We start from the raw sequence: 13,922 nt of genomic DNA, 5'->3' as shown, positions 1-13,922 counted from the left end.
GTCAGCCGTCTATACCTTTGCCAAAAAATAATCAGTGTTTTAGAAATTTGACAGAATGGGAGTTACTGTCAATCTAGGCGACTTTACTAAATTTAGGGATGATGCATCCATTGAAATTTCCCAGTCTTATGTGGGATATTTAAAGATTAATACAGTAAGATAGGAATTTGGCTCACTGACAGCAGCTGTCATCACCTTCGTGTTTTTGAACAGTTAAGAAGTCCCTTTTGTTGAGCATGGGTGTATTCAGGGCTAATTTAACTTATAAACAAAATATGGGCTCTGGAATTAAATTTGCCAAAAGTATTCACTTGAACATTATATCCCCTGATTTGTTGAGCGATTTGTTGTTAGGGAAACCAGACAGGTTTTTCCCAAGACAAGACCGACGACCTTCTTTTATTACATAAATATGCCATGCAGGGGCTTTTAGGCTTCAGAAGTTTAGGCAACATACTTAAAAACAATGAGGGAAGAGACCTAAAAGAGCTATTTATGTGTTGATAAATACGTGGGTCAGAGTTCGTGGACTGAAAATAAATGCAGCAAGACCTTGATAATATTCTCTCCTACTCAAGTATGTTTCGTTTTATGTAGGAACATAATCATTTTCACTCACATTAGGGATCCACATGCTCTGACAAATACCTCAGACCGTTTAGGCTAATTTAGTCGGGCAGAAACATGTTGGCAGACAGATATTTGGCTGTGAGTCATTGATCTCCACGACACATTCACTTTAGTTTTTAATCATACCTAGTGTCCAGTTGATTAAAGATATTGTCCATGGCACGCTAAGGCATTTTTACTTTTTCATCTGGAAACCCTTTTTATGTTGGTGTGGTCCAGTAAGAGTTATCCAAGAACTCCTTCCTTCCATTACAGTCTTCAAGGAGGTTGAGTCCGCATCACTGGCACTGTCCCATCGAGGTGGGGAGAGGACTCTTATGATGAAGCATGGCACTATTATGTGTGTGAGACATCCTCTTCCACTAAGGATACCTTTCCTGGGTAATTGGCCCATGGTAAGTTTTTGCTCCTCAGGATAATCTGAAGACATATATTCAGGATGTGCTTGTAGTGAAAATTACACTACACGGTTTCTCAAATTAGCAGCCACCATTCCTGTTAATCTATTTAAAGATTAATACAGTAAGATAGGAATTTGGCTCACTGACAGCAGCTGTCATCAGCTTCATGTTTTTGAATAGTTAAGAAGTCCCTCATGTTGAGCATTTATATTTATACCACAGGGTGTATTCAGTGCTAATCTAACTTCCAAAATATGGGCCCTGGAATTAAATTTGCCAAAAGTATTTACTTGAACCCCATATCCCCTGATTTGTTGGGAAATCTGTTGTTAGGGAAACCCGACAGGTTTTTCCCAAGACAAGACGGACAACCTTCTTTTATTACATAAATATGCCATGCAGGGGCTTGTAGGCCTCAGAAGTTTAGGCAATGTACTTAAAAATAATGAGGGAAGAGACCTAAAAGAGCTATTTATGTGTTGATAAATACGTGGGTCAGAGTTCGTGGACTGAAAATAAATGCAGCACGACCTTGCTGTGGTTAATACCACTAGCAGTAATAATTCCAAAAGCAGACTCCATGATTACTATGGAGAGTATCATATGTTGGTGATGGGAGAAAGGGCTAAAGGAGAGGACCCTATCAATAAAAAATGCACTTTTGCTATCGAATTATCTGTATTTAATTCTTTATTGCAGGGTTAATTGCATTCCTACCAAATGCAGAACAAACTCAACATAAAGCAAACTCTGGTCCTCGGTACAGCAAAAAGAAGCAAGTTAGTCACTGAAGATGTGCCTTGAATACAATTATTACAGTTCACATAGTCATAATAATGTAAAGATTATTGTACAATCAAAATTGCAGCTCAACATATTAACTCCAAAGGATGTGGTTTCTAATGGTTCCTTTTTTGTAGACATTTGTGTAGCAGTACGCCAGCTAACAGGATATTCAATACAGACTAATGCTAGTTTAGAGTCAAACAGTCAGAAAGAGAGTGGTGATGATAACAACTACTGTTTAGGTACAAACGACAAACCACCAGCCTCAGCAGGCACATACACTCTTATAGTGACTGGGATTCATTTACGTTTAATGAAAATGGGTTTAGCCACATTTGAAATGTTCTGCTTTTAGCCTGCTGTCTACAGCGGTGCACTACATTTGTCCTTCTACTGCTCCGTTGTTTTATTTTATTGCTAGTGGTTCTAAGTATTTCAGTAAAAAGAACTATGATTCACGAGAATGGTTGCCTGAATCCAAAACAATTTAACGAAATGCCGAAGGTTAAAGTAATATGCCATTTCGTCACTCTAGTTCTAAGTAAAACAATACTTGTTATATCATGCTGAAGAGTTTGCTATGCTTGTTTTACGTGAAATGCAGTGATGTTGATATTGCAGCTAGAGAGTTCATGATAAGTATATTCAGGTTTTACTTTGATAAAAGTGGTAAATATTGTGTATGACCGTAGAATGTTTCACTATGTTATTTCCGCGATATATGGCAATAGAATTTTCAAAACTCTAATGGAAATTTCCAAATGCTTTCGGTTGCCTCTTAAAACTGGTCATTGTTGATTATTGGTTCTATTGGTATTTTTAACTAACCATAATGAAATGTCATTTTTTTTCAGTTGGCATGCGTTGAAAGATGTAGAAAGAAACCCATATGTCACAGCAGTGTATAGTGGAAACCATGTGTAACTGGTCCATAGGAGTTTCCACCAGAGACGAGGTGCACAGAAGACCTGTCCCGAAGGAAGTGCACACTGGCTCTGTTCAAGCGAGCATCTATTCTACATATCCCTGGACTGACAGGAATCTGAGTGCTTGAAAATGTTTCTGATCAATTTGGCGGCACAAAAATGATGGTCATTCATTGTATCGGATAGGCCGAGACCTCCCGTTTATGCTACCCTGAGACATGATATGTCATATCTTAGCTCTTTTATTCCAGAGCTCCCCTATATATTTACCACCATTATATTCACTGTCAAAAGTGTGCTGTGAACAACAATTTAAAGAACAGGGCATTTACAGTGATGCTTTATGGGACATATATAAATATACATAATTGAGTCGGTTAACTGAGTTTTGTACTCTCACTGATATCTGAGTTCTTTTTGTTCCGCTTTTGGAGATTTGTGGCACGTACCGGAACCCAAGATGCTGGAAGCGTTGGCCACCTAGTTTGGTGACGGCTTTCCTAGCTGTCTCATCTAAATTTTTCGAGCCTTCGTCATTAATGGCTATGGACAGGATCATTCCATCTGGCACTTGGTTCAGGTAAGAGCTCAGCCGTAGACTCTCAACTTTGGATTTGAAGGTATCAAATCTGAAGGGAAAACAATGAAACAGAGGTTAGCGGAGTGGTGTGACTAGGACACCAGAGCTAAAGAACATCATAACCACAGGAGGTGACACTCTAGCAAGCCAATTCCACCCCTTGAGAAACTATTCCCGGAATTGTTTCACTTAATCCAAAGCTAACATAACACGTTCATAATTAAGAGAAAGAAATCAAGTCAGTTCCAAGGAGTTTGTTTTAGAAATAGTGAACTTCCTGTTCTGAGGCCCAGGAGTCTGTTGCCTTCTGCCAGTGTCCTTATTACATAAGGTGAATCTATACAAAGGGTATTGCAACTACTCGACCACATCTAGAAAACATGTGTCCACTCGTTAACTAAAGCTCACCTGGATTACTGTGCCCACAAATAAACTTCACCTCACCTGTGGTAGTGATCTTAATCAATAGTGAGATCTCCCCTGAAGTATTGTGTGCACTAATTCACTTGCCCAATCTTGGAGAACAGCATTCACTGGACTTTGCAATCTCAGCTAGAGAAATGTCTCCACTAATTAACTGACCTCAAATAGGTTTCTGGACAATATATATAGTGATGAATCACATGGAGCACTCAGCACACTTGCTATATACATTTACATTTCACCAGGAGTACTGTGTTTCTTCATCATTTAGCGCTCACCTGCAGTATCATGTTCACTGATTAAGAAGACGTCTCATGAGCTATTGTGTCCATTTGCTTCCTAACTAGACCTTGTCTGGAGAATTACATCCACTCATTAGCGCCACTTCACCTGGAGAATTGTTCCCCTTAATTAGTAACATAATGCAGGAAGCTGGCTCTTTATAAAGTATACTATAATGAAGTACACTGTGCAAAGAGTTTAGTGGATCCCCAATTGGTTTACAAAGACAAAAGTAGATAATATTAACTCTCTCTTTTGTGGTAGTGTGGGTGAGCAGTTAGGCTTATCAGAGGGTAGTGCTAAGCATTTGTTGTACTCACAGTGGCAATAAATGAGACACACACTCAAAGAACAATTCCGAGACCAATTTACAAAAATAACACTTCTTTTTATATATATTTCAAACTCAAGAACTTCGTTTCAAGGTAAGTGCAGTTTTCGATAAAAATATTCACAGGTAAATATATGTTCAAACCTGTGCAGTTGTATGCACAATGCAATCCTAAGGGGGAAAAAAAGTCAAAGATGCATAAAGGTAGATACAGTGAGTTTCCTTGCACCACCTCCAGATGGAGGTGACATTCATGATCCATTTGGTATCTTCAGCTGAGTTTGTCCGCTCTGGTGTTCAGAGAACCCGCTAGATGTTGAAGCACCAGGGATATACCCCGCTGTTCTAGCCATGTCCAGAGATGCAGGGCCACTTGACAAACGGTCCACGACACCACATCACCCTGTTCATTGCAATACCACATGGCAGTAGTTTTGTCTGTGAACACCTGCATCAGCCTTCCTTGGATGGAGTGAAAAAAGGCTTCTAATGTCAACCGGATCACTCAGAGCTCCAACATGTTGATATGGAGTCTGTATTCCACTGGAGATCAGAGTCCTCTGTTCTCCACCTCTCCCAGATGGCCGCCCCATCCCAGGAATGATGCATCTGTCAATACTGTGAGATCTGGCTGGGGAGGGGTCTGCCGATGACCCCATCGTGATTTGTTAATCACCACTACCGATCTTTGTCAGTTCCCTCCGCGATCTGGACCATGTAGGAGAGATTTCCCTGGTGCTGGACTCACTGGCACTTCAGATCCTACTGTAGAGCCTGCATATGCCAACAGGCATGGGTCACCAGCAGGATGCAGAGGCTATGAGTCCCAGCAGCCTCAGAGTCAGTCTCACTGAAATCCAGGATAGAGGCTGAAACATCGGTATCATAGAGTGAATATCCTGGACTCGCCGTTCGGGAGGATAGGCCCAAAACTTCACCATGCCCAGAACTGCTCTGAGGAAAGGGAGCATCTGAAAGGGAGTCAGGTGTGACTTTAGCACGTTGATAGTGAACCCAAGCGTATGCAGGATATCCGCTGTAGTCTGGAGGTAGGAGAGGACAGCCTGGGACGAGCCGCCTTCAACAACCAGTCATCGAGCTAGGGAAAGACTCGCACACTTGATCTCCGTAGATGTGCTGCAACCACCGCGAGAACACCCGAGGGGCGCTAGTGAGGAAAAAAGGCAGGATGGCGAACTGAAAGTGCTTTTGGTCCACCGTGAACAGCAGGTAATGCCTGTGGGCAGGCAGGATGGGAATATGGAAATATGCGTCCTGCAAGTCCAATACAACCATCTAGTCTCCTGGGTCCAGGGCAGATAGTACCTGAGCTAGAGTGAGCATTTTGAACTTCTCCTTCTTGAGGAAGAAGTTGAGAGAGCGTAGATCTAGGATAGGACGAAGGCCTCCATCCTTTCTGGGTACCAGAAGGTTGCGAGAATACCAGCCATGACCCACTTCTGGCGTTGGCACTCTCTCTATGGCTCCTCTGGCCAAAAGAGACTTCACTTCCTGCAGGAGAATAGATAGGTGGTGTTCCGCCAATCATATGCAGGTGGCATGGAGGGAGGGGTAGTAGCCTCTTCGGACAATCGCAAAACCCACCTGTCCTATGTTATGGACTGCCACGGGGCGGGTGATGGCGGTTCCTGCCGCCCATTGGACGTCCATGACGGTAACTGGGTGGACTAGGAAGGTTTGACGGCTGCCTTTGCTGGGGATTAGTGGACTGACCCGGTCACTTGTCATCCAATCCACTGGGTGGTAGGAGCCGTGTCCACAGCATTCAGAGGCTTGTAAGCTTGCATGCCCCTGTAGCTTCGAGGGTAAGCATGCGGCTGCATGCTCCTTCCTTAGCCGCAAAAAGGAGCGAAAGGCGGATTGTGGGTGACAAGGGGCCATTGAAAGGCCCAAGGACCTGACCGTAGCCCTACTGTCCTCAAAACACTCCAGAGCTGAATCCGTCCTGTCTCCAAAGAGACATGAGCCATCAAGGGCATGTCCATGATTGTTGTCTGGACATTCCCAGAACAGTCAGTAGTCCTCTACCAGGCGTGGTGTCGCAGGGCCACTGTTGCCTAGTGAGTCGGTGGTGTCTAGTCCACATCAAATGGTGAATTTCAGTGCATCCCTTCCATTGGCAACAGCCTGGGAGAGCATGGCTCGGGCCTCCTCCAGGAGCGTTGGAAGCACCCGGGCAACCGTATCCCACAGAGCATGGGAATAGCAGCCCAAAAAGCATGCAGTGTTCACTGACCGCAATGCCAGGCTGGTGGAAGAAAACATTTTCTTGCCTAAAGTGTCCAGCCTCTTGTACTCCTGATCTGGTGGGACGGTTGGGAATGTGCCAGGATTTGTGTGGAATGTGGAGGCTTGAACCATCAAACTCTTCTCCTGAGTGCGGTGTTGGGTGAGGAAGTTTGGGTCCCCTGGATTGGGTGGTGGTGGCGGGCAATCGTCCTGTTCATAGGGGTCCCTGTGCTGGGCTTGGATGAAGTCCCAAGCAGGACGTCAGTGAGTGCCTCATTGAAAGGGAGGAGCGGCTCTGATGGGGACACTCCTGGCTGAAGCACTTCCATCAAGACATTAGTCTTAATAAAAATGTACCGAGCACCACATAATTAAAGTGTCATGGGCTGTGTTAGACCTGGCATCTTTTGGGGTGTTTCCCCTGTCTTTTTGCTTTCTGACTTCCTGGTTTTGACTCTGTTTTTGCAGGTTTAGTGTCTCTGCGCACTTTCTCACTGCTGTTCAGCATTAAAGTGCAAGTGCTCCTATTGTAAATTGTATTATAGATTGGTGTTTCCATGATTGGCATATTTGATTTACTGTTTTCTCAACGGGAGATCATTTCTATGCTGTGTTCATCACCAGAAATGCTAAGCTGCGGGACTGGCAGCAACCCAAATAAACAATAATTAGCTTATTAGCCGTCAATGTAGCAACTTCTTCACTATGGTGTTGCTTTTCTGACTTCAGCACTCTTTTGACGTACTCATTATCCTTCTCTGAATTGTATGCTTTACTCTTGAGAAATCATCTTAATAAATTGATTCCCATCCTCGGGGCTCAGAGGCACGCTTGAATAAAAATATTCTCGGTGCTAGATGCAGTTTGGAGCACATAGTCTCTGTAAGAATGTTGAGCCTTCAAAAAGTCGCCAAATGACAAAACACGTGTCGGCGGTTTCATTTTTGGATTCCCATCAGTTTGAGTGTTTAAGAAATAAAAGCTTTTGGAACTACAGACCTACACAGTGTCTTCATATTTGGAATCTAATTCATGCATTACCAACTTTCTGTTCTCTGAAGACAGCTATTGGACCTGTCGGATTGACGGACCATGACACTTTATTTATGTGATGCTCTGGAAATTTTTATTATGTTATGAATATTCGAAAGTTTTTTCTTTCTTATATTTGTTAAGCACTAGATAGGTGACATAGTGGTGTATGTCAATTTGAGCACACATTACTGTATGACTATGTCTTCATACGTACCCTGAATTTGTGATGTGCAAGCTGAATTGTTTGACTACTGTCCCCATTATTTGTATAAAGACTAATGTCTTAACTGCCACTGAGGGCAAACTAAGGTCTAGGCCCTCAGCCGCCCTCCGCACCACCATTGCAAATGAAGCTCCCTCCTCCATCACCACGGTAGGGGGAATGTCCAGTCCACTGGCTTCACACCAGTCCATTTGTTCTTCATAAGGCTGGTATTCTTCAGAATCCAGGGACCCCTCCCATTTCTCCCTGAGTCCTAGCACATAGGAATAGGGCTCTGGCTCTAGCCTAGATGGCATGGCTCGAGTCGGCGCCAGCGTTGGACGATACCCCTTTGGCTCCATGTCGGGAATGAGGATGGGATGGCACTGCCAGTCGGCCCCAGCAGTGCTAGGAGCGTCAGCCTCTAGATCGGCTTGAGGGAAGGTTGTGGTGGCGCGACCAGAGCTGATCTGCATCCATCTGTGGATCCCTGGGGCCCAAATGGCGATGGCGTGGATCCAGTAGGTGCCCCTCCTGAACCCGCAGGACCTGAAGATGCGCCGGAGGGAACGAACCGCCCAAATATGAGGTGCATAGCCTCATAAAATGATTTGAATTGTGCGGCGTTCCCTCCAGATAACTTGGGAAGGTGCGGAGTTGGCCCAGGCACTGGCTCAACTGCCGAGCCAGACCTCTAGAGGCGACGCTCCCTCGTCTCCAGGGCCGGACTGGGAACCACAACCGGCCCTGGCAAAGTGCTCCGCCGGTTTCTTTGCCAGGGACGGTTTTCTGCCGATTTTGTTACAGGGCCGATTTTGCAGCTATGCTGCAAAAACGGCCCTGTAGCAAAAACGGCCCCCAGGGGTACCAAAACCGGCCCCCGCCCGTGCGGCGCACCGGGGGATTGCCCGGTGCCCGCTATGGCCAGTCCGGTCCTGCTAGTCTCGTTGACTGACAGATGAGGTGATGTCGAAGCACGCTTCTTTTTCTTCATGTGGGAGTGGGACTTACCTGAATGGCTCGAAGACTTGGAGAGTGACCACGACCTTGGACTCCGCAACCGCTCTCGAGACCTTCCTCTCAAACAGGACCTCGATCGTCACGGCATCATGTGTCGAGTCACTTGAAGCTTGAGGGATCGCTTCCTCAAGGCCTTCGGGTGCATGGTGTGGCAGTCAGAACAGGCCTTTGTGTCATGATCCATTTGATGCGCCAGAGGCAAACAAGATGTGGGTCCGTCAACGACATCTGTCATTGACAAGTGCTACAGGGCTTGAAGCTGGCTTTTTTGGATGACATTCCTGACACACCAGGAGGTAGACCTCAAAAGACTTCGACAAAACATCAAAAAAAGTTTAGTCAAGAATGACTAGGATGTAGGTCTTCCTGAATCTGTGCTGACTGGTTCGGAAAGAAAAGAACTGATGTCATTGCATCTATGTGGCGTTGATAGAGGCACTAATTCTGGCATGGACGATGCCATGCTGAGCCGAACGACGTCACCGACCAGCACACAGGGATACTGCTCAAGTAAAACTTTTGGGATCCAGTCTGGTGCCTGGGGTAATTCAAAGGTAAGGAATCTGCGGCTGGAAGTCTCTATCAGATGCATGAGCATTTCACACCTCCATGCACCTATTCCATATACATGGTGGCCTCTCGGGTTTAGCAATCAATAAATCAGTGAATTTCTAAAGTGCAGGGCTACTCAAAAATAGTTTCCTAGCATTGAAAATGAAGGGAGGGACAACAGTAACCTAAAAGGTTTCCAGCAATCTACGGAAGTCAAGCAAAGAAAGAAGTTTGGATTATTAAAGGGAGGGTGTTCCATAAAGTAAGCCCAAGAACAACAAAAGACCTGCTCCCTTTCTTACACGTTTGTAACGATGCATAGTAATTAAGAGCTGCTTTCCAGAGCAAAGGGTTCAATTGGGAGAATACCATTGCATCAATGCTCTAAGGTAAGAAAGGCCACCACCACATGAAGCATTGTGCATAAAGTGCAAAGCGGTAAAATGGGTGCGTTTCTCTGCCCCCAACCAGTGAAGAGAATGAGGCTGAGCAAAGCAAATGTGCAGCAGAATTTCGTACAATCTGAAGTCTTATCAGTGTTCTTTAGGGGCACCTAATTAAAGCACGTTTCCATTGTCCAACCTAGATGCAATCAGAGCCTGAAACACGTTTTTTGCGCAGAAATAGGAAGTGGCCAAAAAATTGTCTTAAAACGCTCAAGTAACCAAAAATAATAGGCCACAATTTTTAGAAATCTGAACATCCATGAAGAGCCCTCGGTCCGGTCCAGCCACCACTGTCCATCAAACATGGGCAGCTATTTGACTATGTTACGCGTGCCTTCTAAGCCTGGGCGGTTGATTGACAACAGTTCCTCATGAATGGCCATCTCAGTGGCACCTGTCCTTCAAACATGACCAGCTTTCAGCAACAACTCTCCTGAAAGTGTGGCCAGCTCTCAGCATCGGTGACAGCATTCTACAGGCCTGGCCAGCCCTCAGACCTAGTTAGCTTGCAGCTCTGTAGCTTTCTCAATAGAACAGATGGACGGAAACCGTGATATATTCTCAAAACGGCCATTAAGACATTTCTCGATTAAGCATGACCATGCAGGCTCAATACCTGTGGTAGGAAATGCCAAAATGAAAAGCAATTGCGTGACTGAACCTGAACTGAAGTCATTAATCACTTGGTATTTTCAGTCCCTTGGCTTGCTCTCAGGTGACACCTGAGCGAAGTAATTAATAAACTATTGAGGCTGCCAGGTGCACACACACGTCGCCGAGGAGAGCGGAGGTCCCGGTGGAAATGCTGCGCTGCTAACAGTGTGTGGATCTCGCTGCCTCCTCAACCAGTGAATAAAAGATGAATATTAATAAGATAATTCCGTATCGTGAATGTGTCCTCCATTCTTCACGAGCCAGGCGGATGCGAGGACTGGATCTGCGCTGACTGTGAACAACTCGACCCCAAAGGATGGAGACGGTAGGGTCGAGTGAGCATGGAGACTCAGGCACAAACTCCTCCACCCGTAAGTCACTAGACGTACAGACCACTGCACCCCCATGCTCACATACATAGTTTCATGAAGCAGCTCGCTCCCACACCTCCACAAATCTAGCCAAAAAGAAGTCTCAGGGCCTGATTACGATCTTGGCTGATGCGATCCTCCATGCTAAGGGGATGGATATCCTGTCCGCTGTATTACAAGAGCCATAGGATATAATGGAACCTGTATCCCGTCCGCCATATTACAAGTTCCATAGGATATAATGGAACCTGTATCCCGTCCGCCGTATTACAAGCTACATAGGATATAATGGAAATTGTAATACGCACAACTGGATATCCGTCACGTCTGTGTGGAGTATCCCATCCGTCCAGACCGTAATCAGTCCTCACAAGATATGGCAAGCAGGCCCGGTAGATTCTTATAGGCCGCAACGTATACAATAAGAAAAAACACACAATCAAAGCTATAACTGCCTCACATTAATGTTTCCATTCTCCCACACACACTTAACAAGTTCACTCTGATGTCACAGGAGTAAATGATGACCATGAGCATCAGGACCATGTAACTTTCATAAGTCCCAGCGATCTCTTGTGCAGCCAGCTTCCCAAACAACACATAGCTTTGCTGGACAAATCTCAGAATGGCCATCATCAACGCCTCACAGGCCAATGAAGTCTGTATCAGACTCGAACTTTAGTCTCTTCTATTCTACTGAAACTTAGAGCAGACACAAATGCCTCGGTCAACTACAGAACCACATCTATTATTTATTATCACCAGATAAATGCAACAGCGAATTTAAGTAAGTGCACATCTCCACAACCCCACAATCTCCAACAAGGCTTTATCCAAATGAGAAAATGTGTTCCACACAGATGGACAGCAGAAGAGATTATTAAACAGCTTTAGATAATGGTACCAAATCTGGCGTAATCTGTTCGGATTTGTAAACCGCATGCCATAAGGCCTGCTACTCCAATCAATTCCAGAATGGAAATACATATACAAAAATATGATGCACAGCATTAAAATGGATAGAATCATTCCTCACAAATCCAACTAGAAGTAAATGTGTCAAACAGGCTCATCGTTACATGCGTGTTGCTCTATACTCCTCACCATGACTGCTATTTCCAAATGCCTTCAGTTAGCACTTTTGTGGAGAACAACATAACCTGAAGGCCTCAGCTCGCTTGTAGTCAGGTCATCCAAGCAGCCAATGACTATGAGGTGATAAGAAGTCGATAGGCATGAGATCTGTTCAAAGGCGTTGTCAGCGCACGATGAACTGGTTCGAATGACACTGTGCGAATAAACCTTGTGGACTCACCGGTCTGAATGAACAACATCCCCAGTGCCTGGGTCTATAATGTGGACAATGACACCACGGTGACCCCAGCTCTTCTCAAAATAGTAGCCACCTTCGCTCAAGCCACCAGGGTGAAGGGTTTTGTTCAGAAAAGTCCACGACAATTTTCTCTGGCCATGAATCTCCAGGGTTCCTCCTCTTCCAACACCAATGTACTTTTGTCCAAAATAGCCATGGACAGCACTGGCATCATCAGACCTGAAAAAGGTGAGGTAAAGACAAATATGAATGGGTGGATTGAGAAGCATCAGGAAGAAGAAAGACACCAATCACCAACTCTGGGCTCATTGAGAACAGTGAAACAGATTACTAGCTTAGGGGCATTTTGAAGAATTAAAATGCGAATCACCAGCAGCAGCATAAGCAGCAGAAACAAAACAGTCAAATGAAGGAAGGAAGAATATATGTACAACATGTATTTTTATATCAATTTCAAGTAGTTATCACAGCTAGGCAAAAAACTCAAGCACTTTGTCCCTCATTATGAGTGGCTCGTTAAACTCCCTTCAATTTACACAACCGCCCCTTGGAATTACAGTTACTGGGGGTCTCAGAAATGACAGGGATTATAAGATTTTGGGAAAGAATCGGTGGGAAAAGATGTTTCAATGCTGCTTCATGAAGTCCGGGCCTAACGCACCAAATAAACCACACTTTGGATTTGGTCTTCAGTGTTTGAAACAGAGATCAATCTCTGTATGAAAGGAAATCAATTACAACTCCTGTCACCGTCCCCACTGGAATGAACAGGCCACTCATAACCAGGGCATTTGTAGCATATTTTACCGATACACTGATTATCAGCAACTCTTATTTCTTAGAATAGTTTTCAATGTGTATCCTCTTGAAGGAACCAGCTATTGTTCAGTTTAGACACTGAAAGTGTTATCAATATACATTGGCAGTCACAAACAAACAGAGACAAAAAAAACATTAACATCCCCATAATACTTATGGTAGACAAGATGTTGCTCAAAGCATTCATTCATGTAATAACAAGGCTATTTGCATTGTTTGATGTCGTTTTCATCCCAAAATGGGGGTGTACACCCTGAATATCGATACCAGAATATCGATGGCACTCAATATCGAGGAGAAAATATTTAAAATAAAATATCAACAGGTAAGTATGTCTAGATTTTCTATACCTTCCTCCACTTATATGTACCTTGTTGATATATATATATATATATATATATTTATATTTAAGGTACGTAGATGTGGAGTTGGAAATAGCAAATCTATACTTCCCTAAGTGCATTAACCTTTCAATATTTTGTCCCTCGATATTCTGTCCTCAATATTCTTGTATCATGGTATTCTGGGGGTGGGGGGCAGGGTCGACATTGAGCAGCACAATCCAAAATGAAACAGAAATTCTATCATTTGCCTGCTTTAGCAGTTAGTTGACTTCGGGAATTAAAGAAAAGTGCATTCAAGTTGACTTCAATATCTTTCATGTTGTAAAGGTGATGGAGTAGACCTAGCTAAAATGAATGTGCTTGTTGAATGTTTGGAAGGAAATTATTGTCATTTGGAAGTTCTTTCTGTTCTTTTACAAAAGACAAGTGCAGCGACCATGATGCTAAAAATTCAGGATATTGTACCAGTCATTGATGTTGCACTCTTTAAACCTAGACTTCCTGATTCCTTTCCTCATCGTCAGATCCAGTAGCCAT

The 13,922-nt window shown here is 44.1% G+C and overlaps 1 protein-coding gene across 1 annotated transcript in view; it reads right to left on the bottom strand.

Moving 5' to 3' along the window:
• CEMIP (cell migration inducing hyaluronidase 1) overlaps window positions 1-13,922 on the bottom strand; it is a 908,751-nt gene that overhangs the window by 290,733 nt on the left and 604,096 nt on the right. The window contains exons 5-6 of the mRNA XM_085644720.1: window positions 12,205-12,441; window positions 3,193-3,372 (exon numbers count right to left, since the gene is read on the bottom strand). Coding sequence (XP_085500846.1) covers window positions 3,193-3,372; window positions 12,205-12,441 — 417 coding nt within the window. The remainder of the gene's footprint in view (window positions 1-3,192; window positions 3,373-12,204; window positions 12,442-13,922) is intronic.

Source organism: Triturus cristatus, chromosome 3_1, assembly GCF_964204655.1.
Source record: "Triturus cristatus chromosome 3_1, aTriCri1.1, whole genome shotgun sequence".
Lineage (NCBI taxonomy): Eukaryota > Metazoa > Chordata > Amphibia > Caudata > Salamandridae > Triturus > Triturus cristatus.
This window is presented reverse-complemented; position numbering and strand designations above follow the sequence as displayed.